The 26,379-nt window shown below is 40.9% G+C and overlaps 1 protein-coding gene across 1 annotated transcript in view; it reads left to right on the top strand.

Annotated features, from left to right (window-relative positions):
* The first annotated feature begins 2,908 nt into the window (after nucleotides 1-2,908).
* The window catches only part of L (zinc finger protein Lobe), a 31,385-nt gene continuing 7,914 nt past the window's right edge, over nucleotides 2,909-26,379 (top strand). The window contains exons 1-3 of the mRNA XM_017142528.3: nucleotides 2,909-3,108; nucleotides 9,421-9,753; nucleotides 17,036-17,173. Of these exons, the coding sequence (XP_016998017.2) occupies nucleotides 3,066-3,108; nucleotides 9,421-9,753; nucleotides 17,036-17,173 (514 nt within the window). The 5' untranslated portion in view covers nucleotides 2,909-3,065. The remainder of the gene's footprint in view (nucleotides 3,109-9,420; nucleotides 9,754-17,035; nucleotides 17,174-26,379) is intronic.

Here is a 26,379-nt window from a genome sequence, read left to right as displayed (position 1 = left end):
TGAGATCTCTAGGATTACAAGGTGGATAAGCCAAGTTCACTTTTATTTGAAGTGTTTTTAGATTTAATACTGATCTTGAAAAGGAATTATTTGGAAATTTTATTTATAATCGACTACTCGTATTTCTATTTCTGTTGTTCACCAATTAGGCTTATTTTTATGTACTTTGTAGTTGATAGTAGAGAAAATTTAAAAAAAACATACCTCGTTGAACTCAATTAGCATTTACAGCTCAAAATTTGAATTTTTTGCAAAGAAAGTGATGCAAGCCCTTAGGGATTGCAAAAATGAAAAAAAATTGGTTTTTCCGAAAGGATTTAAAATTGTAAGCATAGCTTAAAATAGTCAGTCTTCAAATGTGAGGCCTAATTTTACTAAATTACAAATGAAAACCCTCTTAATATATGGGAAAAGTCGTATAACTTACTTTCCGACACAAATCAGTATTTTGATAATAATCAAATTCAGTAAAATTTATTTGATTACTAATATATTTCAATTTACATTTTATGACCTTTGACTATGCTAATCCCAGTCCTATATATTTTAATTAAATAACGGTTTTTACGTAGACACATACGTAAGGGTGACTACTTTCCTTCAGTTACGCTCTCAGTCAAAACCCTCACGATAACGTATACGTAACTAGTTTACTGTACTGAAGTGCCACAACAGCGACACTTAGGAAATGTGGCCAAAGTTGGCAACATGCATTTTCTAATAATTTGTGTAGATGGCGCTAGTCATGGTTAGAAGCGCCGCCCATTGGCTTGAAATGGTAGTGTCCGCATCCTGTAGGACATGATTTCAATTCCGTTAAGTCGGTAATGGATAACTAATGTGTTTGCGGTTACAAGCCAGAAGACTTACCCGAAACAGCTGAAACACTTTAATATTTATTCTATTCTAAACTATCTTTGTATATCTATGGGTAAAGCATGCATTTTAAAATCAATTTAAATTTATAATAAATTTATAAATTAATCAGTACGTTACATAAGAAATGGTCCCTTTAATACTATACGTTTTATAGCCATTAATTTGGCTGATCAATGTAAAATTATCTGAGTTACACTAAAAAGAAAATAAAAAGGTCCCTTTAATAAGTTACATTTTATCTACGGACACTATAAAAATCGTACTTAATTTATGACAAAAAATTTTAAGAGAGCCTGCTCAAATTTTTTATTTATTATTTATTTATTTTTATGGCTAACAATTTTTGTTGGATCATTTTTTAAGCGGTTCCAAAAAACCACAGCTGAGAAATGTATAAACTTAATTAACTTAATAAAAATCAAAAACAAGAGAGAACGCTATAGTCGGGTGCCCAGACTATCAGATACCCGTTACTCAGCTAAAGGGAAGCGAAGGAGATGGAGATACTTTGATCTGCCGTAACTTTTTAACGAATGGTCCGATTAAAAAAATTTCTTCTACATTTCGATAGGTATTGAGAAACACAATAAAACTGCATTTTTACTTTTCCAAAATATTGAAATTTTTAAAAGCGTATATAAACGATTGTGGGCGTTAAAGGGGGCGTGGCACCCTTTTGAAACAAACTTGCGCTGCGTAGGAACTCCTAGAATCTGCATGCAAAATGTCAGTCTTCTAGCTTTTATAGTTTCCGAGATCTCAGCGTTCATACAGACAGACAGACGGACAGACGGACAGACAGATGGACAGACAGACGGACAGACAGACGGACAGACGGACATGGCTAGATCGACTCGGCTAGTGATCCTGATCAAGAATATATATACTTTATAGGGTCGGAAACGCTTCCTTCTACCTGTTACATACTTTTGCACGAATCTAATATACCCTTTTACTCTACGAGTAACGGGTATAATAAAATAATTGAAACTTGTAGCTGAAGTTCGGACAAAATAATCTTCCTTAAAATTTTGTCAATTGTGTTAAAGTTGTTATCAGTAGATAATTTAAACTTTATATCGATTCCGCCATGTTAATCTCTAAATTCTTGCAAAAACCCTAACCTTAATATTTGGGTTAACATAAACTTCAGAAACCCATGTAGTCCCAAATAAATTTCAGTAATTATAAAGTAAAATTAATTAAAGTTTTATACTTTTTTCAGGATGTAGTACTTTTGTTAATATTAAGGTAGGTTAGTCAACGCATTTGGTTTAAACAGAAATTCAAATCATATTTTTAATCGTCCTAAATAAATTATTTACTTTCGACAATATTTCACTTTCTCAACATTCGTAACCCATGCGTGTGGCACTCTTGAAATGTGGATGAGCGGAGCCCTTAACAAAAGATCCATTGCCAATGTCGTCACCCGCTGCCCAAGCACGAAAGTCCCGGCTTCTGGACACGATTCTCACGGGCCACCAAGGAGCTGGGCGGGTGCGTTGTCGTTATCCCGCTGCTGAGAAACCAAGTGGAAATTGCAATTCGCCCGGCACCTTGGGAGAATCAAATCGAATTGAATCGCCTCGAGATCGCGCTTCGCCCTTTGGACCCCCCATACGCACGTGCGAAAGTCGGCTATGAAATAATTGACTTGACTTTGTAATTGCAACAGGCGAGCGGGGATGGGAATTCATCGCATACTGTGAGCAGTCGGCATGGGTTCCCTTTTGGAAAGGCACCCAGAATCGCTCGCGATTGGTGCCGTCTTGAGGTCTCTAGGGGATGGAACCGAAAGCAACCCCCGGGGGAATAAGTTCAGCACTGATAGATGGTTCACTGTGTGTACTTGGCTGGTCGGGAGTTCTGTGCTTGGGTGGCTGTTTTTCCACCTCATCTTCTCCTCTCATTTGCTCTCCTCTCTCTTTGCGTTTGCGCCTTGGACATACCATTTTGTTTTAAGAGCTTCTGTTTTGATGCCACTTTTTTTGGGCCAAAGCAGTCAGTCAGTTGCCGACGCTCAAGGCACAAGGATATTCGCAGCGCTTGCCAGGATTCGCTGGCTGAGTACCACAAACCAAAACAAATCGCTTTGGCGCGAAACGAAAGCCGGAAATAAATTAAATTAAATCAAGTCGTAACGAAATTGAACGGAAACAGTGATTTAAATAGCCAAACTGGCCATGTCCCGACGCAAACAGGCCAAACCGCGCGCCTGTCTCAAACGTAAGTTGGGCAGTCGGTGGTCAGGAACTCAAATCCCCAGGTGACCACCATCGACTGACATGGTCTCCATTTCCATATCCTGTGTGTCCCTGTGTGTTTTCCTGTGCTTATGTGTGTGCATCTGATTGATTTGCTTTGATAAACCCCAAAAGGGGGTGGACACAACATTACTCTGCCAAACTTTGCTCGCGGGACCGCAAAATGTGACAAATGCAAATGGCCTCGGCCTGCGATGGCTATTGCCCACTGCCCTCCAGTTTGGGGAGCCCTCCATTTCGACTCTCGACTCTCAGCCATATACCCCATTCCCCATACCGATCCCATTCCGAACCCAAAAACCGGCTGCAGCCCAGCAGCTTGCAGGCATTGGCCAATCCCCCGGGATCAACACACCTAACTGTCAGTGATAGAGAGAGCGACCGAAAGGGGGCAAAGTGGATGAGGGAGCCCCTGGTTGGGCGGTCATGTTGGATAGCCAGGTGGGCCAAGAGGGCCAGCTGGGCAGGTGATCTGGGGCCAGGAGACCCAGACCCCCGAAACCCAAACAAAACCCAGCATGAGGTTGAAACATTGAGTGTTCTGGTGAACCAACAAGTAAATGGTTAACAAAGGGTGCATCATGATGAATGGGGTATACGCTTTCTTCGAATTAATAAAATATACTTTTTATTTTATTAGGTGTTTTAGTTTGGTATTTATTTATGTTTGGAATTTGTTAACCCAGTTATTTAATTTTTAAATTCATTCTATTCTTGTAACTAAGTTGATATAAAACTAAATCCAGACTTGTGTGAGAACATTTTTTTAGTGTAAGTAATGTACTTTGAAAAAAATTTCTAACTTTATTTTTAAAGTGAGAAATAATTTAGGGTTTAAGCTGTTATTACATTTTTTTTTTGAGTAAAATTGTCTTACATTAAACCCGTCCGATTTTGATCAATAAGACATATATTTTGATTTTAGGAATATAATAATAAATATGATAAAGTCTGTTATAGCTTTTCGTTCAAGGACCCTCTTTGTAAGAGCATAAAAAGCGTTTTGGCCCCAACGCAGTTTTGTAGTTTACAGTTTTGGATATTTTTAGGTGATCTGTATGGGGATTCCAGTGCAGCCTTCGGTTTCGTTTTCGGTTCCATTTACCGTTCTGCGGCCAGGAAAAGCCAAGGCAACCAAAGTGCCGTTAATTTTTAATACAATTCCAAATTGTGTCAGTGTAAATAACAGCAGAGAAGCAGCAGCGGCAGCAACAGCAAAAACAACAACAACAATGATAACAAATAAAATTGACAATAAATCCAATGCACACACATGTGCAAGTGGGTTGGCGATGGGTGGTAGATGAGGTGGGTGGTGGGCAGCTGAGGGGATCTGAAAACCCCCAAGGACAACTGGCGCACACACACACATCCATACACACACACACAGAAAGACAGAGAGAGATATTCTCATGCTGGGGCATGAAAATTTCCCCAACGTATAAAAAAGCGAACTTTGGCTTGCTCTTTTCCACTGCCCGCCGTCTCTCTCGCACCAACTGTGTTTTGCGAGGGGCGCGAGAAAAAAGCACAAAACACAGAAAACCCATTGCCATGTATTTCTCTGGGGAGTCGGCAACGGCTCTCTGGCCAATCCCCTGGAGAAAAGCGACGGGCAACGAGGCAACAGCAACAGCAACATCCAACGGCAGCAACAGCAACAAACATGCGCCAACTCCCTGGGGAGTTTTCATTTGTTGACGGCGTTGCCAGCCAGTTTGCATGTATATAAGTATATATCCCTAGGTATAGCCATATACGATAAACATACGTATATATACCGAACATATAGGTGGCACAATCAGATATTTTCATTGACAACCCACAACAACACACACAATGGCTAATGGCCTGTCATCTTTCGCAAAAAATATCGAATTGAGAAATAAAACATTTTTTTCCGCTCTGATTTTTGGCAAACTATTTGGGCACCTATACAAATTATACAGTGATTTATGCAAGTTATCAGACTTGAATCAGAAAAATTATAATTATTTAATATGACATTTTAATTATCATGTTTTAAAAAATAGTTTTTGGTTTATAATTTAAAATATATATTTATTTTCCAAATAATTTTCTAAAGTTTTCCATTCTTTTTTTTTCTTCTAAAAAAAAAACTTTTTCCATTTGTAGGTTTAATTATCATCATATTAACTCTAAATTGCTGATATTTGGTCTTTAGAAAGTATTGATTTTATATATTAAATATAGGTATATTTTCCAGCTTGTTGACCTGCGATTGATTAACTGGTATAATCATGAGAAACTCTCCTTACCTTTCCTCTAGCATGAATATTTTTAGCAGACACTGTCTGCCGTAAAATGCTTTAAAATGCCGGCTCCTGGTGTGGAATTCCCTTAGCTAGGCGAAAGGCTTAGGATTCCAGCTGCCATAAGTTGTCGTTGCCTTTTGGCTCCTTTCGCCACCCCGTTTTCCCAACCTTTTCCGTTCAGTTCCATTCCCAATTCCCCTCCTGCCCCCTAACCCTCCCCCTCCGTTTCACCTCATCGTCAACGTGAGCGCGAGTCCTTGGTGTATTGGCAAAATATTTGCCATTGCACGGCAAAATCGCGCCAAAAATAGCAATAACAACAAGGATCTCAGGATCCAGGAGCTTGGGGATGGGGATGGGAATCCGCTGTGGGCATAGGCTACCATGTGCAATGGCTTCTGCTTCTGGTGGCACATAATGTGGGATATTGGCTGCGTCTAACGGTAACTAGTTTGGTAAATAGAATTTGCTGTGGGCGATGGCAATGAGTGGGTGGTTCGGAGGGGGGTGGGTGGTTTGGTTTGGGGTGTTGCGAGGGTCGTAAGGCGTCTTGGGGATTCGCCGGGAGGCAAAAACACTGCAAACGACATCAGCGGTGGTGGCATTTTGACAGCTCTGTGGATTCCACAACACTCACACATGAGCAGCAGTAGTTTAGTTTTACCTTAAAGATTTGAGTTTACGGGAAGGGGGTGCTAAAGTGGCAGTAGTAAAAGTTAACACAACAAAAAGGGGTGATACATTAATAAATCAGTTTATTCAAGATGAAATTTAATTAGTTCATAAAAAGAGATGTGTAAAAGGAAAATCTTTAACGATTGGAATTCAAAAAAGTTTTTAAATTAATTGTTTTTAAAATATACATAAATATAATATATATATAAATATAAATTTTAAAACCCAAAGCTAAAGAAATCAAAGTATATATCATATAAATTATCTAAGAGATGTTATATTAGAGATTGAAAATGATCTTCCAATAAGTTTAAGAAATGCATCGTTAATCCTGATAAATGATTTAAAATGACCAGAGATTTTTGTTTAGCTAACCAATAGAATTATGGATTAATATTTTCATTTTTGTATTTCTTCTATTGGATTCCACCCATTTTCTATTAAAACAATGAGGTCAATTCAGCAGAGTATAATATAAGTATGAAAATTAATTGCAGAATGGAAATTTCCTGGCACTGATTCAATACAATCAATAAATATAATAAATATAATAAAAATTTCAAATTTGCTATAAAAAATTAACCCATAATTCCCAACACTATTCTATGCTGAAGTCGACCACCTTTAGTGATTATGTGAACTGGGTTTTCAACAAATGCCCAGCGATCTCTTTGGCCATGTTTTCTCGGGTGGCAGCTTCTGACATTTATCTCTTGTTCCTGCAACTATTGATAAAATTTATTGTTGGCGCTTTTAACAACACCTTCGGGTTTGTTATTTCATTATTTTTTTAATACCACACACATACATACACACATTCGAGCCATTATAAAAGTTGCAAGCGCGCTTTGTTTTGGCCAACCACCACCCACCATGCCACCCACTAGCCCACCCCCCAATGCCTCCCCAGCTGCTCTCGCTGGTGCCCTCTACACACGCTTAGTAGCCGTTTGGGAGCTGGAAAAGTGGCAAGCGTTGGGGTATTTGGCGGGAAAAAGGGAAATTCCGATGCGGAAAAGGGAGGAGGCGATGGCAGTGGCAACGGATTGATGGGTCAAAGGGGACGACGCTTATTATTACGTTTACAAATAAGTGTATGTGTATGTGTGTGACTCTGTCTCTGTATCTGTGTGAGTGTGCACCTTTTTCGTTGGTAGTGGTGGGGGCGTGGATGTTTGAGTAAAACGCTTAAAAACATGCCATTGCCGAAAAACAAGTAAGAAACACTCACACATGCGGGCACTTGTGCCCCAGCCCAACACACATACCACTTATTCCCCCAAACACTCACACACACACACAGTCACAGAAGGAGAGAGGGGTGGAGAAAGCGAAGGAGAGAGGGAGGGATGGCAACCCAGCGACCGAGTGCGAAATGCACTCTGGGGGGCTTTAAACAAAAATGAAAATCGCTTGCATACATATGGGCGCTTACACACACACAGCAGCGTGCTCAATGCTCACACATACGTGCACAAAGAGAAATATTTAACTTTTTATTTTAATGAAAATTTCAGAGAATTAAATGGGCCAATAAACTTTATAAGTTTTAAATTATAAAATTTATTTTTGCAAAATATAAAGAGTTACAAAATAATTATACACGAATAAAACTCCAAAGAATCACCGAACTCTTTAATTTGTATTTTAAAATCTACAAAAAAAATCAAACAAATCAACAAATTTATAAAATTAAATTCCAATTTTTATCATCTTCCCAATATTCCTAACTTAATTTTCTTTGATTAATTTTGTACAGTGCAATCTACATCCTTTTTGGCTTGCACAAAAAGAACTTGACTGGCTGCTTGTGTTGTTGTTGCGGTGCTTCGACAATTTTAACGACCATAACTGGTTCTCACCCTGTTCGCTTTATTTCCCCACCGCCCCTCCGCTGCCGCCACGCGCATTTATTTTAAAATACGCGGCACTTCCGCCGCAAACGGCACACAGTTGCCGTTGCCCCACATCCTTGCCCCCCACCATCCCCCACCCACTTTGCATTCAGCACCCAAAACCCACCGCCAAGTGGCTGCAGCATTCGGCTTCTTTATATGGAAATAATAACCAAATGTTCTTGCCCCATCGCCTTGTTCCCTTTTGCAGACCCCCCCTTCCTTTTCCCCACCCATTATGGTGACCATACCCATGCATAATGTTCATTTCCATGGCGATTCCTTGCGGTGTGATTCCGGCTTGTCCTTTCGGCCATATATTTTAAGTCCTTACCTTCCTCGCGGTCACCAATACGAAATGGTCACGCGCTGCCTCCAGACTCCAGACTCCGAAAAATTCCTCTTTCTCCGCAGACTAAAAAATTGGAGAAACGGAAGCTGTGAGTTGAGGTGTTGGTCCACCAAAATCATTCACCATTTAAAAAAAATGTTTTAGAGAAGATATTAAATATGATACCTTATAAACTGAAACTTATTTAAAAAATCACTAACATTATAATTATATTATTAGAAAATATTGGTGTCATGGTAAAACATTTAAAAATTTTAAATAATCTGGGGGGTATTTCTTCAAAAGTTATTACATTTATACTTAAACATTTTTCCAAAATTCTCCAAGGTAAATGATTTCCTCACCTTTGGCTGGCCCAGAGTCCAAAAGAATCCCTCAGACCCGACCACATTTGTCTTGCTCACTCTCGGCCATCACAGGCAGTTGGAGAAATGTATGAAAAATTCAATTTAATTGCGCAATTACACATGTTACACATTTCCATTTTCCGGAGTTGTTCTTCTGCCAGCTGCTTTCTGCTATCTGCCCCTTCCGTTGTTGCACCCTTGCAATTACTTTTGAGGCAGAACACTCGGTTTATTCTTTTTTCGGGGAAAAGAGGGGAATAAAACGACACCCACAAGGCCCCGGGCAGAGGCCATCGATCAGGTGGCGGCTTTGCCGGAATAGCCATCCAAGGAGTCTGAGTTTTGAGCTATTGGCAAGGTAAGGGGAACAATAAAACACGGAGCGTGTAAATAGAATTTTTGGCCCGATGGCCGCCCGGGGAGTGCTTTGGCATAATCTGCATGAGCCGGTATAGCTGGTGGCATAGCACCCGATGTCTGAGCCAACTTCCGACAGCTAGCAATTTGTGCGAGTGTTCGAAGTGTTATCAATTGATTAGCTTTAATTTATATGGCGGTACAGGGAAAATAATTTGTTTTCAATTTGTATAGGAAAACAAATCATTAATAGAAATAAATCTTAAGAAAGAAAGAAAAGAAAAATTTCAACACAAAATCTTTTGATCTTCTTAAATATAATAGCTATAATTAACCTTTTTTCTCAATATATATTACTCGCATTATTTACAGTTGGCGAGAAGGAGGATGAGGAGAACAACACTGGGCTGCTGGAGCCCAAGGAGGAGCTGCTCAGCGGCGACGAGGACAACGAGGATAATGAGGATGAGGACGAGGAGTTGGCCGATGAGGAGGCGCCCGAGGGAGGAGAGCTTCAGCCCCAGATCGAGCCCAATGAATCACAGCAACAAAGCTGGCCCACAGCTGATGAGCCAGCGACCCCAGCTGCAGTGCCAAAAGAAGAAGCAGCAGAAGGAGCAGAAGAACTACAACACCCACGGGATGAGGTAGTTGCATCTGATGCTACTGCTGCTGCCAATGCCAACGGACACTGCAAGTCCTCTGGTAAGTTTGACTTCAATTTGCATATTTTATTGCCTCTAGCCAAAAGATATATATCTGTACAAACACACGGATATATATATCTGTATGTAAACTAACCAGCATTGCCTCAAGTCCATCGCCGTCGTCTTGGGCTTTTCCCCCGGGTCGTTCACATGTCCGGCTAATAACTCTCGACAGTCTCATAAATAGCAAATGTTAGGTTTTTGTTGTGGTCGGAGTTGACCCATCTAAGGCACACATCCGCATCTTCTGGGCTTCCCCTGGCCACTGGACACGTGAGTCCTCAGGTTTCGGTCTATTTTGGTGTCTTCACGGTGACGGTTTAAAAGTGTGGAATGCTCTTGTAAATTTGATAAGGTTAATCACATTGAAAGAGTCATACAGGGTGTTTTTTTGGGGGTGTACAGATATAATAGGGAATTTATATTACGGTAAGAGGGAGTTCCAATTAGAGCTTGAAAAAATATCGACTGTTTGCTGTTACTAGATATTTTATTTGTGTTTTTCCTTCAAAACATCAATAATATCGAATCGATAATGTCAAAATATCGAAAATATCGATAATTTTTAAGTTCTTGTTCCAATAACCCTTGGCAAATAAGTTTACAGTTAAACAATTTGAAAGTGAAGGTATGAAATTGTAATACTAATTCCTACCTTCGATACTTAGCTTTATTTAACTGAGAGTTTATGAAAGATAACGAATTTTGAAAACTTTTTTTTTTGAAATATTTTAAAACCGTTTCCCCATTCTTCCTTTAAAGTATGCAACATATCAAAGATAGGTTCAATGCTTTACAGACCCTGTATATCTGGCTTATCCCCATTGGAGCCGCTGCCTGGTCACATCAACTTTGATGTCTCCATGAGGCCCCATACACACACACACACACACCACAGCAATATGCGACTCTATGTGTATGCCCCATGTATTCGGTATTCCTGTGCGTCATTGGATTATGGCACTTGGGTGTAAAGCCATCGATTCCAATGACCAAAGCGCTGGCTGGCCGTTATGGCCGCTGCTGTCTGACAATAATAAAACAAGCTTCATGTTTTAAATGGAACGTAAACACACGTTGCCTGTGTATGGGTAGTATCTGCTCATACGCAGGGCACACTCACACACCCAGAGACGTGTCTGTTCATTATTTGTTGCTCTTTTCTGTGTGTTTCTGGCCAGGCCGGGCGGCGAATTCCCGCGAGTCAAGACGGCATGGAGAACATCATCATCAACTAGAACCTAGTCGGGCGCCCAGTGCCGCCCCCCATTTATACAGTCGAGCATCTCTAAATCGAACCCTTATTTGCAGGGACTTTATAATGAAATGGTTTAAAACATAGCTTGGATATTAAATTAAATATATTAGTACTTCAGTTTTGATAATACTCTTAGTATTTATTTTTTTTTTTTTTTTTGGGTCCAAAAGTTTGCGATTAAATATTGTACTCTGACAAACCTATTTAAAAAAGATGGATAACTTATTATAAAAGAAATAGTTGCATACTTTTTAGATTTCCAGAAAGGGTTGCAAAATGTTTTACAACTGGTTTTAAGTTAAACTTAAAACTTCGATTTGACCACGTTCGAGTTATTAAAGTTGGACTGTATTTGGCATGCCAATGCCATTCGGAAGGTCTGGGTGCCCTGGATTATTGTTGCCGGCTACCTGGGAGCTCCAGCCTCCCTTTCTGTGTGTGTGTGCTCTACTGTTTGGTGTGTGTGCGAGGCTTTAACCTCACTGCGAACTCTCCGGGACTAACGGCACTACGGAGGACCAAACTTTATCACCACAGCGCGCCTGCATTGGCCGTCCCTTTCGCTCGCACGCGAATATTATATGACAAGTACACGCTGCTGCACTGCGTCCGTTTACTGCTGCTGTTGCTGCTTTTCCTGCTCCTCAGGTGGGTTGTATAATGTTCTAAGGGGAAATCGAGAGGCTGTGATAAGTTTGGGGATCCGAAAATTGTCTTTCTGCTCCGTGATGCTGTTGCTGGTGCTCTTGTGCTCCAGCGACGTCGCTGACTGCCAACGAGAAACCCGGCGAGAATGAATTGGCCCTTTTGTGCGCATCACCAGCACCATGGTGGCCCAACTAGAGGGTACTCCAAAACAGTGGGGCTGAAAGGTGGCTTAATGATTGAGAAAAACTACTCAATACCCATTAAAAAATCTCTGATAACTTTATTTTTCACCATAAAAATATATTTATTTTTTTTAATTTTTTTTTTTTATTTTTTTATATTTTTATTTGTTTTTATTTTTTATTTTTTTATTCATTCTTCTTGTTAATACTCTAAGCGTTGGTCCTTTATGGTTCATGCCTCATCCTTGTCTTTCTTAACAAATTGCTTATTCAAGAACGCTTGTTTTTTGCCCTAATTAATCTTCCACTTATGCCACAACTTTTTGACATATGCCCAAACCACTGTGCGCCCGCCAAAATGACACACGCACATCCTTGCACTCCCACCCAAACACACACTCAAACACGTGTGTCCCCTATAAAGTTCCCACTCCCCATCACCCTCTTGATTCTAATATGAATTCTGCTGCTTATAGATTATATTTGTGTAAAGTTTTATGTTGCAATATTTTCGGTTGACGGCGGTTGCAAGGGGAGAAAGTGGGCGAAAGTGGGAGGCGCTCCGAAGAGAAGGAGCCTCGACGACGACATTTCCATGGGGAGCAACCTTGGTGCGAATAAAAATTATACATTGCCATATAAGTGGGGCGAGACGAAGTACAGTAGACAACAAAGGGAGGGGACGCCCAGCAGCTCCCAGAAGGATCCAAGGTGTCTCCGTCCCACTTTCACTCGTGTGTGTCTGTGTTGTGTGTGTGTTTCTAACTTTTGCCAGCGTGTTTATTGGTATGTTCATTGGGGAGCATCTTGAGACCGAAGCAGAAGACAGGGAGACAGCTTCTTGTTGCATAGCGAAGTTGCTCATTTTGCCATTATTATTCCACTGTGTATTGAAAAATGAAACAAAAGTGAGTTATCGTCTCTGTCGCTTTGACTCTTTCCCACCACCACTAGCTCCTTATCCCTAATTCATAGCACACATATAAAAGGTGGCCATAAAATTATCAGGTGCACACAGAAATATAATCATCATAGAGAATTTTAGTATTATTTGTAGACGTGACATATCGAAATAATGAGGTCTTTGGCATGAGGTGGGTTATATATCACCATTAAGAATATCTATTTAATTTAAGTATTAAAAAAAAGATTATATTTTATTTGTTGGGAATTTTTAGAATTCTGTAATATATACATCTTTTCAAAGCATTTTAAAATAATAAAGATAATAGTCTATTATTATGATTTTTTCTCAGTAAACAAACCCATCTTAACAGACTCGTGGGAGATTTCCCCAAATAAAGACGATGTTAGCGTTAAATTTGATGACATAACTTGGCTTTGCTTTGGAAGCACAGGCAGTACTGTACTTATTATCGATTGCGGTCTGCTGATCGATAAATTTACAAATTGCAGACATGGAAATGTTGATGACGATGACCATGACCAATTCGGGCCAATTCCCCGTGCATACATAATTCATTTATCACTTCATAATTGCATCAGAGACATATCCGAGTCCCACTTTCCCGTAGGTACTTCTACCACCCCCCTTTCCACAAACCCCTCGCCACCGCCACCTCTGTTCGATTACATGCACGTCGACGGCTGCCTTTATTATTTCGCCTTTTTTGCAATAATTTTCAAACAGAAACACACAATAAGCATTTGCGCAACAATTCCCCAAAGATTCGGCGACGACGATGGCAACGAAGCCAAGGCAAAGGAGCGCTGGCTTTTGCCAAGGAAAAGGGGGTGGTGGGTGGTAGGTTGGGGATTGGGGTCTTCAGAGCGGTGTGGAGTGGAGTGGAGGGAGCAAACGAATCGAATTAAGAGCCACCACACGGTAGGTGGTCCCACTTCGCTGTGGAGCAGCGCAGAGCAGAGCGAAGCGGAGCGCCCGCTTCAGTCTTTTTCCCACGGGATTGGCGCAGTCCGAGTTGGACTCCCATCTCCCATTCTCAGTACTCCTTTCCCCTTTGTCCCATTCTTTTGTCCCACCACGGCGATGTTGTTGTTGTTGACAGAGGTGGCGGGAGTTTGCCCGGGGAGGGGGCATACCATAAAGTAACCACACTCAAATAAATTTGTTTGCGCTAGCAGAGGAACATAAATCTAGAGTTGGGAATCATAAGCTGGATTTGATTACTGAAAATTACAATTTGATATGAAAGTCGCAGGTAGATTTATAAAGAGTTAAGACAGTAAAATCGGCAGTAAGTCACATTTTATAACTTGATTTTACATTATTTAAGATTAATTTTAATTTGATATGGGGCCTGGTAAATTTGACCTTGTCGAAAAGAGTTTTACATGTTACTCTTTAGTTTTTGGATAAAAAAATCATTAAATCAATCAAAATTATAATTATTATATTTTTAAGTCACTGTATCAAAGACTGCAGACCACATCGGTTGGTAATATCATAATACGATTTAAGCGCCCCCTCCCAGGGGAAATCCACGAACAACGCCCCTGATAGGATAGTACTCTTCTGGACTTTGTCCGCTCATTTCGTTGCCGTTGTTGCTGTAGTTCTCGTAGGCGGCGGCGCTTTGGGAAATCTGAGCGAGTGCAGCTTGCAGCGGCCTGCAGCGTTCCCAAAGTGCCACTGTGCATGTGTGTGTGGGGGGGAGGGGCAGAGTGGGTGGGCGGGACCGAAACAACTTCACAATAATCAGCAGCTGCACCACAAAGCCCCGAAAGTCGTAAAAATGGCCACAAGATGGCGCTATTCGGATATGCAAATTTCGTTCGATTTATGGTCGCCACAGAAACACTCACACACATGTCCTGGAAATATCCTGGCAGCACACACACACACACATGGATAGCTGGTTCATTAACATAATTCGCGAAAGATGCGAGAGAGTCATAAAATTAGCCAGGCAGCGCCATTCGATGGCTGATGATGATGATGAATGCATTGCAGAAACCTTCTCGTCTCCTCTTTTTGCGATCTCCCTGCAGCCACGCCCCCTGCCAAACCGACGCCCACCCCCACCCCTCCAGCAGTAGTGTCGAAAAATTTGCAAAACTCAAAGCAACAATTCGTCGAAAGCCAATTTTGCGTCATACGAAGTCGAAAAAGCAGAGCACTGCGACCGGAGATGCATGTGGGCAGTAAAAGGCGGGGGCGTGGCCCATATGACTCCCCACAGAGCGAATGTTGAATAATCATCAGGCATCATCAGAGAGACGGAGATACACAGGGAAAAGGAAAAGTGGGAATGGAAGTCAGGGGGCGGGAGTCGTGTCAAAGTCGTCGTCATTTCTACATGTACACTCTAAAAAAAAGAAGATCAAAGATCAATTATACCTCAGAAAAAGTGTTAAAATATCCCAAGGTAAAATGTTTAAAATCGTCTTTTATTTAGTTACAAATTTTTGTCAAAATGGCTGTAAGTCAAGAACATAGTTTCCAAAAAAACTATTTATTTTTTAATTAGATCACAGACCTATTTCGTTTAATCTCCGTTATCTGCTCATTCAAAAACTTCCAAATTCAAAACTTTAAGTCCAAATATTTATAATTTATAATATTTTCCGTTTCTATTCCTAACTTGACAGAAACTTTTTTTGAGATTAGCTATCATTTTATTTATTGACCTAAAGCTTAGAAGTAGATTTTCCTTATTGAAACCTTGAGCTTTATTGTTAATCTCAATCCAAGACCTTGCTTCGCAACTTGGTAAGATATTCTCTCAGTGGACGTTGCATAGGTTGCCGAGGAGAAATCGACCAGGCGCGAGATGCGTTTTTGGCATGTTAAAAACTTGTCCCGGGCTGTTGCTGGGTCCAGGGTCCGTCCGCCAGATGGAGCCAGTCAGCCAGCACGTGCAACACACACAAACACAAATACATGCGAGCAGAGAGAATTTCGTAAAATTTTGTTTCCGCTGATGAAGTATTCCCAAGCTGCAGGACAAGGATTATTGGACGTGTGGTGGTCCAGCCCAGCTTCACTGCTGGCTTAGAGTCCTGAAACCCCCATCCTCACTCCCACCCCCTTTTCCCCCAACTGTCCTCTCACACATTCTGTGTGCTTTATGTGCTGGCATGCAAAGTGGCATAAAAGCAGATCCACAGCCACAGGAACCACATCATCGAAACGTCGCCGAAAACGACGAGCCATCAAGGAAATTCTCAAGCGCTTAGAATGTTGCAGGACCCGTCGCCTCGCCAAAGCTTCTCCCTCTATCTCACACAGTTTTTTTGTATCCAGCACTAGTGCAACCACTACCCACGAAATTTCATTTTGTCATTAGAAACTAGTAAAAGCCAAAAACGCGAAAGTAGTTGGAGTAGTGAAAGCCTGATGGTCGATGGCCTGATGAGTTCATGTCGAAGGGCTTCGCCACTGTTTGGGGTTTTATGACGGTTGAAGTTAAAAGTGAGAAATATTGGAACTAGAAAGGTGAAAACTAATTTTCGCTAGAGGTTCTGGCATACCAAAAACTTTCGTAATATTTCATATAATATTTATCTTTTTTCCTAATGTCCCTATCTACAACAACTTTAATTAACTTTCAATTAATGCCGTGACATTTCATCTATCTCTTCTGCATATTTACCAATATACTATTCCCACTGTCCTTCAGGTAAGGCAACCCCATTAGCATATCCCTGAGGAGCCGCTTCTTGGTTTACTTGCCCAAGAAGCCCAAGTCAGACATCCACTCACGTGAGACATTCAGCGCCCAAGCCACCCACGTCAAACGTTGCGTATGAGTAACGCCAAGTTGTGCGGCACTGTAGACAAACTTTCAGACACCCCTTGCTCCCCAATTAACCCCCTGCTACCCCAAGATTCGCAGCACGTGCTGGCAACAGCTGTTCCTTCGAAATGAGAGACCAAAACAAGGAGCTCTCTTTCAGTCAGTAATCTCTCTTTTCTGGTTATTAAACTCTTAAATGGAACATGCGCAGTTTGAGATTTCGCTCTTCTCTGCTCTTAATTTAGGGATTTCGAGAGGGGGATGGGGGCTTACTTGCTGGGGGTATGGAATTATGGCACCCTGGGGCTTAGCATAATCAAAATTCCTTGCACTTGGGGATCCGGAAAGGGCATCCTGCCCTGCGCTCTTTTAGCCCTTGGCCACCAAGCCATTTCCATCCAAGACGTCGAGGTCAAGTCCCCAGCTGCATTTGCAATCCAGGCTAAAATAAGCTTTTCTTTTCTCTAACTGCAGGCCACCAATATGCCGAGAATGCGGAGGAGGAACCGGAGGAGCCGGAGGACTTGGAACTGGACGAGGAGCTACTCAGTCTCAGCGGGGACGAGGACTACGACGATGAGGAGCTGCAGAGCCTGGACAGCTTCTACTCAGGTATGTCGCACATACACTTTTCTAGACCCCACAATACACACACAGCATGCGTGCTGGAGCCATAACCATTGAAATTGCCGTTGGGGGTGTTATCCTGGCTGCCGGAGATGGCACTCCAGGGTGCTCTACACCTGTGCCGCGGGTGTCGTTTCCATATGCTGCGGTCCTGTGGCTGCCGGGCAGCCTAACTACGTTTTAAAAACCCCAAACAGCAATCAACACCAACCAGCAGAAGTCCCGAACCGACCCGACCACCTACTCCTACAGAGACCCCCTCCCTCCATCACTTTCACATATCCTGGCTGCCATTTACGAGCTGTCGAAGAGGCTGCGAGACAGACAGAGATGCCAGCAAATGGAGAATTCCTCCTAGCAGCAGCATCATGAGCTACGGCCACGACATGACCTCTCCTCATCCCAAACCCCACCTCATCTTGGCCACATTTCTCTCTAGTGCCATTTCGAATGCTTTTTCTGTGTTATTTGTTTCGTTTTGTCTGTGTGGCGACGGCTGTCTCACTTCCCCGGACTGCTATTTTTTCACAACTTTCTTCTTGTGCTTTTTGTTTTTGCCCCCCTTTCCCTCCCCCCCGAACAACAACGTCCTTGCCAGGGGCAGCATCCTGAACGGGCTGCCCATTTGCCGCCCCCTTTCATTCATCCATTCATGCACACAACTCAGACTTCACTTGACTCGACTACTTGCCCCCGACTGCGGGGCTAAATTTGCCCGGCTGCTAACTTGTCTGTGTTTTCCTTTTGAATGCACTTGAAGAAAATAGTTTTTAAAATTAAGTAATAAAATAATACAAAAATTGATTAATTAAAACTCGTCCTAAAAGACTACAGTTTTTAAAATAATATACATACATTTTTTTAGAATTTTAAATTAGTTTGTACTTAAATCACAAAGTGGAAGAGATCAAGGCACCTTAAGGATTAACATTTTCTCTGCCGCTGCACTGCCACCGTTCTGTTAAAACGCACAGTATAGAAAACACTTCATCAAGTGCTGTTATAGTTCCTTGAAAGTCAAACTATCCCCAATTCTATGTGCATTTCTTACAGTGCAATTATAGCTAGCACTCAACACTTGCCCAGCGCATCCTTCCTGGCATCCTTAGCTCTCCATTCCTTTCCCTTCCCCTCCCTTCCCTACTCCACAAACGACTCGAGGCACTTGTGGTTGGCTTTTCACCTCAACCCATTTGGCTACTCCAAGAAAATCTCTCTGGCTATTTGAGCACAATTTTGAAACGTTTTACGTTGTGTGTGCGATGTGATTGCGGCTGCAACCGAGATGAGGAGAGGCCAAAAGGATTCGTGGCAGCCTAAATGTATGCAATGAAATGCAATTAGTTGCAGTGGAACCCTCACTCCTTGACAGGGAAAAAAAGGAGAAAGAAAGGATCTCAAGTTGGCAAAGTTTTTCCGGTGCCAGTCACTTCATTTGTTTGTCTTGGCCCGGCTTTCGAGATTTCCGCTCGGAAGGACCAAGGACTAAAGGACTTTGGCTGTCCCTTTTGATTTATTAATTGCACGTGTAGTTCAAGATGTGACAACGAAGACAATTTACCACGCTCGTATGCAAATAGTTTTAGAGCTTCCTTTTGATGCGACGCAATTAATTACACATTTGTCTTACAAGACAAACACACAAAGAGCCAACGTTAACCCCTTCCGCGCGTCTCGGGGCCATAAATAATTGCCCTGGTCAAAGGTTTTTGGAGCTTGGAGCTTGGGATGGCAGTTTCTTTTGGGTCGTGTATCTTGGGGATTGCTTAAAGTGGCGAATTCTCACAGCACTTGAACCGTTACTGTGTTGCTTTCCCAAGAAGTCGTCTCATCATCAGCGCAAATTGCTTTACGCACCGCTCGCGGAGATAGAAATCTCTGTGCTGTGCTGTGTGTGTCTTTTTGGGGAAAACTGGTTAGTTCACATCCACGGTTAATGAACCGCTTCCATCCGCACTTTGTGTGTGGCACTTGGAAGAGTAGTACCAAATGAGTACCACGGATCAACGCCGATCATCACGTAGAGAACTCTCCGGCTCTTTAAGGCACCGCCCTCACTAACTGGGTCAGCGGGCTATCCTAAGTACAAATCTAATGCGTTTTAATTACACAAAATACCTGCGAAATGTCCACAACTAAAGTTCCTTACACGCGCTCCAAAAACCCGCCGACAACTCATTAGAAAGTTTTCACTGCTTTACGCGGCTCTCAAGGGGTGGAGCCTTGGAAAACCAAAGGGGCGGTGACATTTACACACTCTTCAATGGTAATTTAAACCTTCTTGGGATTTATTACTTTTATCGCAAATCTTATAGGCATAATAATCTAAAGCATTTTTTACGTTTGAATCATTTAGATACTTCACAGTTTTAAAAACTGGTGCTTAGAATGTCTTTACAGATGCTTAGAGACCCCATGTATCGATAACTAGCTTATTTTTTAGAAAATATTTTAAGATATTTTTTATTATAAAGACCAATTTCTTTCTAACCTTCCTTTGTCTAATAACATTAGAAATGTGAAATTCCTACTGTCCCTATCTACCATTAATTTTATAACAATAACCATTTCATAAATACAACTTGCTGTACCAACCAAACTTCAAATTACAAAGTTCTGAATGGTTAAAATTATTTTATTATGGAACAATAAAGTAATATAATAAAATATGAAATTCCTAATGTCTCTATCTACCACCAGATTTTAGACTAGCCAGATCCCAAAGATTGCTTCAATAAATAAATGGTTTCTTCTGAAATATTTCGTGGTTATTTCATAACCCCAACCAACCAAGAAAATCCAGGCACCCACACGCCTTAGGGTATAAGGATTGCAAAAAACTTTAACCCAACTTGCCTGGCTGTCCGGACAAAGTAATCGCAATCTCAGGTGTAAAACCGCCCTGACACCGCCGCTAAACAAGCGGAAACAAGGCGGAAAAAAGTTGGTCCTGCATACTGGTGGCAAAACTCGGACTGCAGTGTCAGTTGCAGGACATTCCCCCAACCGCCTGAGGAACGGCTATTCACCATAGGCGCATTGGCCAAGACTCTTGGCAATTTTTACCGCCAACTTTCACCGGCTCCATCCTCATTGTTTTCGATCCCACGGGCCAGGGCCAACTGGGTTTCTGGCTCCGAAGTTATGACACGCCCAAGTTGCTGCCATTGCCACCTGATTTATGTGCCTTTGGCGGTTCGTTGGTTCGTTCGCCTTTCGCCAAGTTTTTTTCGGACCCATCGCACTGGAAAAAGAAAAAACTTTCCGCGAAAGACGTTTTCATTTCGCTTTACGATGCAAAAATACAAGCAGCGGAACGTTTGTGTATCGCGTTTTTACCACCCACCCACACGGACACACGGCTCCTTGGCTTTCTCTCTACTTTCTTTTTTTTGGTGGCTCCCATGTGCATAGTTCTGGGTTCTGCTCCTCGTCCTTATGCGACTCCAAGGCGCAATTCCGCGTGCCAAACTCCCAGGAGAACCCTTTCAGCTATGGCTTTCCCTTTGGCCTCACACACACACACTCTCTGAATATTTGTAGCTCTCGTCTCGTTTTTCGGGGATAAATTTGGGGTAATTTAAATGAAATACGCGTTGAAATGTTTCACATGCGAAATGGTTCCTGCTTTGGTTATTTGATCTTAAAGGATTTAATTTAGACATATTGTTATGGGCCCGCCGACTCAGCAGGTAACACGCTTATAAATCTTGCAGTGCTTCAGCCAACCCCATTTGTCTGTCTGGGGATCTGGTTTTTCTGGGCATTAGGATAATAATGTCCTATAGGAGTCAGAGGGTTAAGTATCCAATTAGCAGTTGGTTTAAGGGTTTAACCTTTTAATTTCAGGGACATTATGTTAAATGTAAGCTTTTAAAATTATTCTTTTTCAAAATAGTCGTGGAAATATAAGCATATCCTTAACACAATTATGATCTCCACTATATATTATGAGGGAGAGATTTTGGGGAAGATTCTATTAAATGTAAGCTTTTTTTTATTTATTTATTTATTTTTTATTTATTTCTTTCTTATTTCTTGGTGCTAGAAGGATTTCCTTATAAATTAATGCACTAGTCACAAAAGCTTTTAAAATTATTATTTTGAAAGTAGTCATGGATATATTAGCATATCCCTAACTCAATTTATCCCCACTATATTTTATGAGTCACTATTCCAGCTGTCCTGCTCCTTAGAGATATTTCATTCATAATTCAATGATTGCGACCCCCAGCTGTCCTCACCCTCAGCTTCCTTCCTCCCAGTTATTAGTTAAATGCCAAAAGTGAGGCCTGAAACTGCCTTTGCAATAAAATAATTTTATGATTATTATCACCATTGGCGGGGCTAAACAAAAAGTGTCGTAAACCCAATTCCGAGTGAACCCCTTGCCCTCGTACCGTTATCGTGGTACTTGAATCGCCATGAAGTTCTAGTTTCCGTCTTCCGAGTGGCGTTGAGAACTCTGAGACTAAGAGAGATATCAGCCACCGGAATCGGATTCGGAATCGGAGCAAGTACAAAAGAGACCTCGGATGTGGCAATCGGACATGTTAATCTGGTTTCTGGACTTTACTTCCCTCCTTCCGCTGACTGAATGCAATGCATTTCAATTTTTTCTGGAACCAGCGTCTTAACCCTCTGAAGTTTATGGCGACTGGCACGCGTGTGCGATGGTTGGCTTGATGGTCAAAGACCGTTTAGGAGTGGCAGCTGTGGGGCATTGTTCTGGCTCCCAGTCTAAGCCACAAAACTGGTAGCACGTGCCACCGCACTTTTGCCCCACCGTAATCCCCATAGCCCCCGATTTTTCAGGCCGACTTTCTGCGGTTGAATGGGTTTCTGGAGAGGAGAGAGAGAAAAGGAGCCCCTGGAAAACAGGTGCGAAAGTCAATTATGGTCGGTTGGGCAGAGCTGAGCGGAGCGTCACCGAAATCGATTTGGGCAAACCCTTTTCAAAAACGGATTTAGCCACCGCAGGACGCCCTCGACACGTCGCCAGACCCATCATTACCCCTTGACAAGTGATCAAGATCCCAGAGCCCAAAGATCCAGACCAGACTGATCCCTCGCTTCTACCTGCTAACACCGTCTGATTGATTTGTGTCAGCGCCTCGATCGCAATTGAGACAAATCCCCCAGCTCGCCTCCTTCTTCATTGAGGAACTTCATTTTTCATTGAGTAACTCGGTGGAGATGGATGGAGATCGAGATATGTCGGTGATGCAATTCGAAAGGATCATCATTATGGGCCATTCAGCATGGGCATGACTTGACAGAAATCGAAATCAGATTATGAGGATAATTGTTTGTTTGGTAAATATGTCTAAGAGTTGTCTCTAATGCGGTGGAGAGCCACGCAGTTGGGTTCCGAGGGGAAGAATCCACGATGAGACTAAAGTGACCACCAGGAAGAAAAAGAGGATGTGAAATGAGGAAAAATACGAAATGATTTGGTGCATTTACTTAAAATCAATGACATCTAGCCAGAAGTTAAAAAAAAAATTCACAAAAGATCAAATTGATATGTGCTGGTCAATTATTCATATCATTTTGATATGAAAAAAGATTATTTGTTCAAAAAATACTAAATCATAAATTTAAAATTAATCTTATCGGCTTTTTATTGATATGAAATAAGGTAGAATAGATCATATTTCATATCGAATTTACTTTCTGTTTATTAAATATCATAACCTTTGTTTGATTTATCCAAACCTTTGCTTAAGCAAATTGAAAATATCAATCATTAGCCAGTTACTTACTTGTAACCCTTCACAAAAGTCCACAAACAATGTCAGCCTTCATTAAAAATATTATCCTTTAAACCTTTTTTTTTGGGGCTGGTCTTGACCACCAAATGATTGTGGCTCTAATTAAATGTGTCCTCAAGCGTCTGATTAATTGTGCCGTTAGCGCCGGAATGAGATCATGGAAAGATGGAAATCTGTGGAGACACATGGACCTCGGACTTAGGACCAATGATATGTTTTTTTTTTTTGGGATCTGGGGTTTTGGGCAGCTGTCAGGACATCAAAGTGACAATTTGAGTGACTTTTTCCGAGAATGGCTAATTTAAAATGCGCTGAAACAAAAGGACACTTAGGCTGCCGGCAGGACAATGGATGACATGCTGACAGGTCTCTCCTTTTTCACCTACCCAACTCCCAAGCAGGGAATATATTTTTATAATTTATCTATTATGCATGAGGGCGCTGGCGAAACCCTTTGGCTGTCAGCGAACACACAAGCACACACATATCAAGGACGACGAGTGACACATGAGGTCCTGCTGCCGCTGCTGCTGACCAACTGCAAATCTGGAAATCTCGGTGAAAAGTTTGGCCTGACTTTGCATTAGCCGCGCATTAAAAATGCACAGGAAAAGGATCGGCCAGCAAGGTTGGGCGACACAATTTACCTGTGCCGACACCCTTTCACCCACCACCCAGCCACCGCCCAACCGCCCAACCACCCAAAAACCCAACCAACCTACCCACTTGTCGTGGGCTGTCACAAAACTGTCACTCAAACGTAATTAACACCGGAGATGGAGGACTAAAGTGGCTCAATGTCGAGTGGGAATGGGCACGTTTTACCATTTTTCAGCCGAAACTTGATTTTTCAACGGCCAAAAGGAAAATGTTCCTGGCGGAAAACAACAAAAAAAAGACATCTAAGGGCAATTAGAATTTAAAATGGAAAATCCAGATTCCCTCTTACAATTAGGAAAATTGTTGTTGGACGCAAAAACTTTCTTCGTGTTCTGTCATTAAATATGTAAGAAGCGAAAATTAACTTTAATTGCAATTTGATCTTGGGATGGCCATTGATAAATTCGTTTGTGGGTTTTTCCCCGTCTTTTGACTTGCGACAAAGTTCCATTTGAGGGAGGTCAAAGGTTAAAACTTTTTGCTTTCGGTTATTAGGTTAATTGGAAGTATTTGTAATTGAACACCGCTATAATGGGACAATGATGTTTGAAAATGGGTTAAGGGAAAGGAAATTGTTAAAACAATTGACAGAAGCCTTTGTAGAAAATTTGGTACGAAAAATACACTCCAGTTAAAGATATTAATTGTTTGAGGTTATCAAAAATAAAAATATATTATCCAGCTGCCCTTAGTTCAAATTTGACGATAATAATATTCTGGTTTTATATTGATATTATTGACATTTCAGAAAAGGTGCAAAAAATAAAAGTCAATGTTTTTTTTTAATGCTCTCATCCATTTGCCAAATTAAAAGTTGATTTTAAACTAGAAAAAAAAAAGCTTAACATAAAAGAAAAAAGACATAAATTTATTTAGGTAAAATCCATAATAAATCTGAAATTATTCTTAAATTTTTTTATTGTAAGTTAATGTCCCATTTTATAAGTTAAAATCCCAACTATGCAGATCTGAAAATATCACGAGCTCTTGCCCAACCTCAAACCAAAGACTCAAACGACAAACCTGGCGACGTCAGCAACAACAACACGAGTCAATTAGCAAATCGAGAGCTAACTGTTCAAAACCGAGAAACCCGAATCGACAGCTCCATCGACAGCCATCTCTTTCTACATGTACATTTCATGTACTGGCATTTATTGTTGTTGTATTTCTGGTGCAAAAGCGGTAGAAGCAACGCATGCGCCGGCAGAGAGCTCTGCGATTGGCCAACATAATCAGCAGCCAATGACAGTTACGGAAAAATCTTCCTACAAAAGAAGAAAACCTAAATAAAACATTCAAAAAACAGGTGGGAAAAGGAGAAACAAAAGTTGTGCTGGGGCTAAAATAGTGAAAAGTGATTTTTTAATTGCTTTAATAGTTTTACGGCAACTGGCGGGGGAAATGGGTTAAAAGTGTTGAAAGAGAGGGTAGACAGGTGAAAAATCGGAGTGTACACCTAAAGAAAATGTTATTTTAACCTCTTGTAATTATTATTGAATTTTTAGGATTATTAATCACAATAAATTAAAAACAACTTAAAATATTTTTATTGAATTTGGTTCATTTAAAAAGAAAAACTTTTTATACATTATAATTGTACACTAAAGTACAAAATTATATTTTTCCAAGTGAACTTTTGTTTCTGACATTTCGCACAAAAGCGAGCTTTTATTTGTTGAATTTTCCTGGCGTTTTTCCTGCCAATGCTGTCACTCCCGCCGCTGCATGCATAATTAATTTGGCTTTTAGTGACTGCATTGTGCAGTCCTTGTTCTGGCCAACGGATGTCCTGCTATATCCTCTGGCGTCACGATGGTTTTTCGCAGCAATTTGCTTGCCACATTGACGGGTTCGCGCTAATGGCTTAAACGTGTTTTTGCCTTTTTGGCTTTCTTTTTTTCTCATATGTATATCGTTTTTGGCGTCAATTTAACTTTTTTACTTTTTCAGTTGTCTTTTGTTGTGTTTATTTGCGGTCATGTTCATATGAGGAGAGAGGCAATTGACATTTACACAAAGTGTTAAGGGCAAGCCTTGATTTTTACGGAAATGTGTGAAAATTACCACCATTTGTTCTAGTCAAAATGTATGAGATGAGAAAAATGGTATTAAATTTAGTTTGAAATGTTATTTGGATTGGGATCTTTTGGTTTTAGATAATTTAAGAGGTACTATTTAAGTTACCTAAATTTACATTATATGGAGTTTGATTTTAAACCAAGAAAAGAAGAAGGAAAAGGTATTTCATTTAGTTTTCATCTATTAAACTATACTAAAAAGAAAATATGTTTCTTACATCAAATGTATCCAACTACTGGCGGATAGTTTGTGGGGGGATCTCAGAACAAATTATTTGTTGCATACTTCTTGAATACCAAAGTTCCTTCTATTTTTCGTCCGATTGGGGGTATTTAAAGATTACATATTTTTACTCTATAAGTTACAAGTACAGTTGTAAAATAATTAAATCTAAGCGGATTTTTATTAAATTCTAAGCAACTTTAGCAAGCTAACTTTCAATTACCCAAAAGCACATTTAAATCAACATATTTCCATTTTCAAAGCATCTAATTAACCCAAAAAAGTTAATACCTGCGACAAAGTCAATCCTCGCCGAAAAAAAGAGGGAAAAACGAACAAAAAGTGGTGAAATATCACATCATCACCTGACGTTTTGGGTAAATTACATTTTTATGTGCACATAAATAAGGTATAAAAGGCATTTGTCATCCCGCTCCCTCTCGCAGCCGCCCT

This window comes from Drosophila takahashii, chromosome 2R (assembly GCF_030179915.1).
Source record: "Drosophila takahashii strain IR98-3 E-12201 chromosome 2R, DtakHiC1v2, whole genome shotgun sequence".
Lineage (NCBI taxonomy): Eukaryota > Metazoa > Arthropoda > Insecta > Diptera > Drosophilidae > Drosophila > Drosophila takahashii.
The sequence above is the reverse complement of the archived record's forward strand: the minus strand, read 5'-3'. Positions and strand labels throughout refer to the sequence as shown.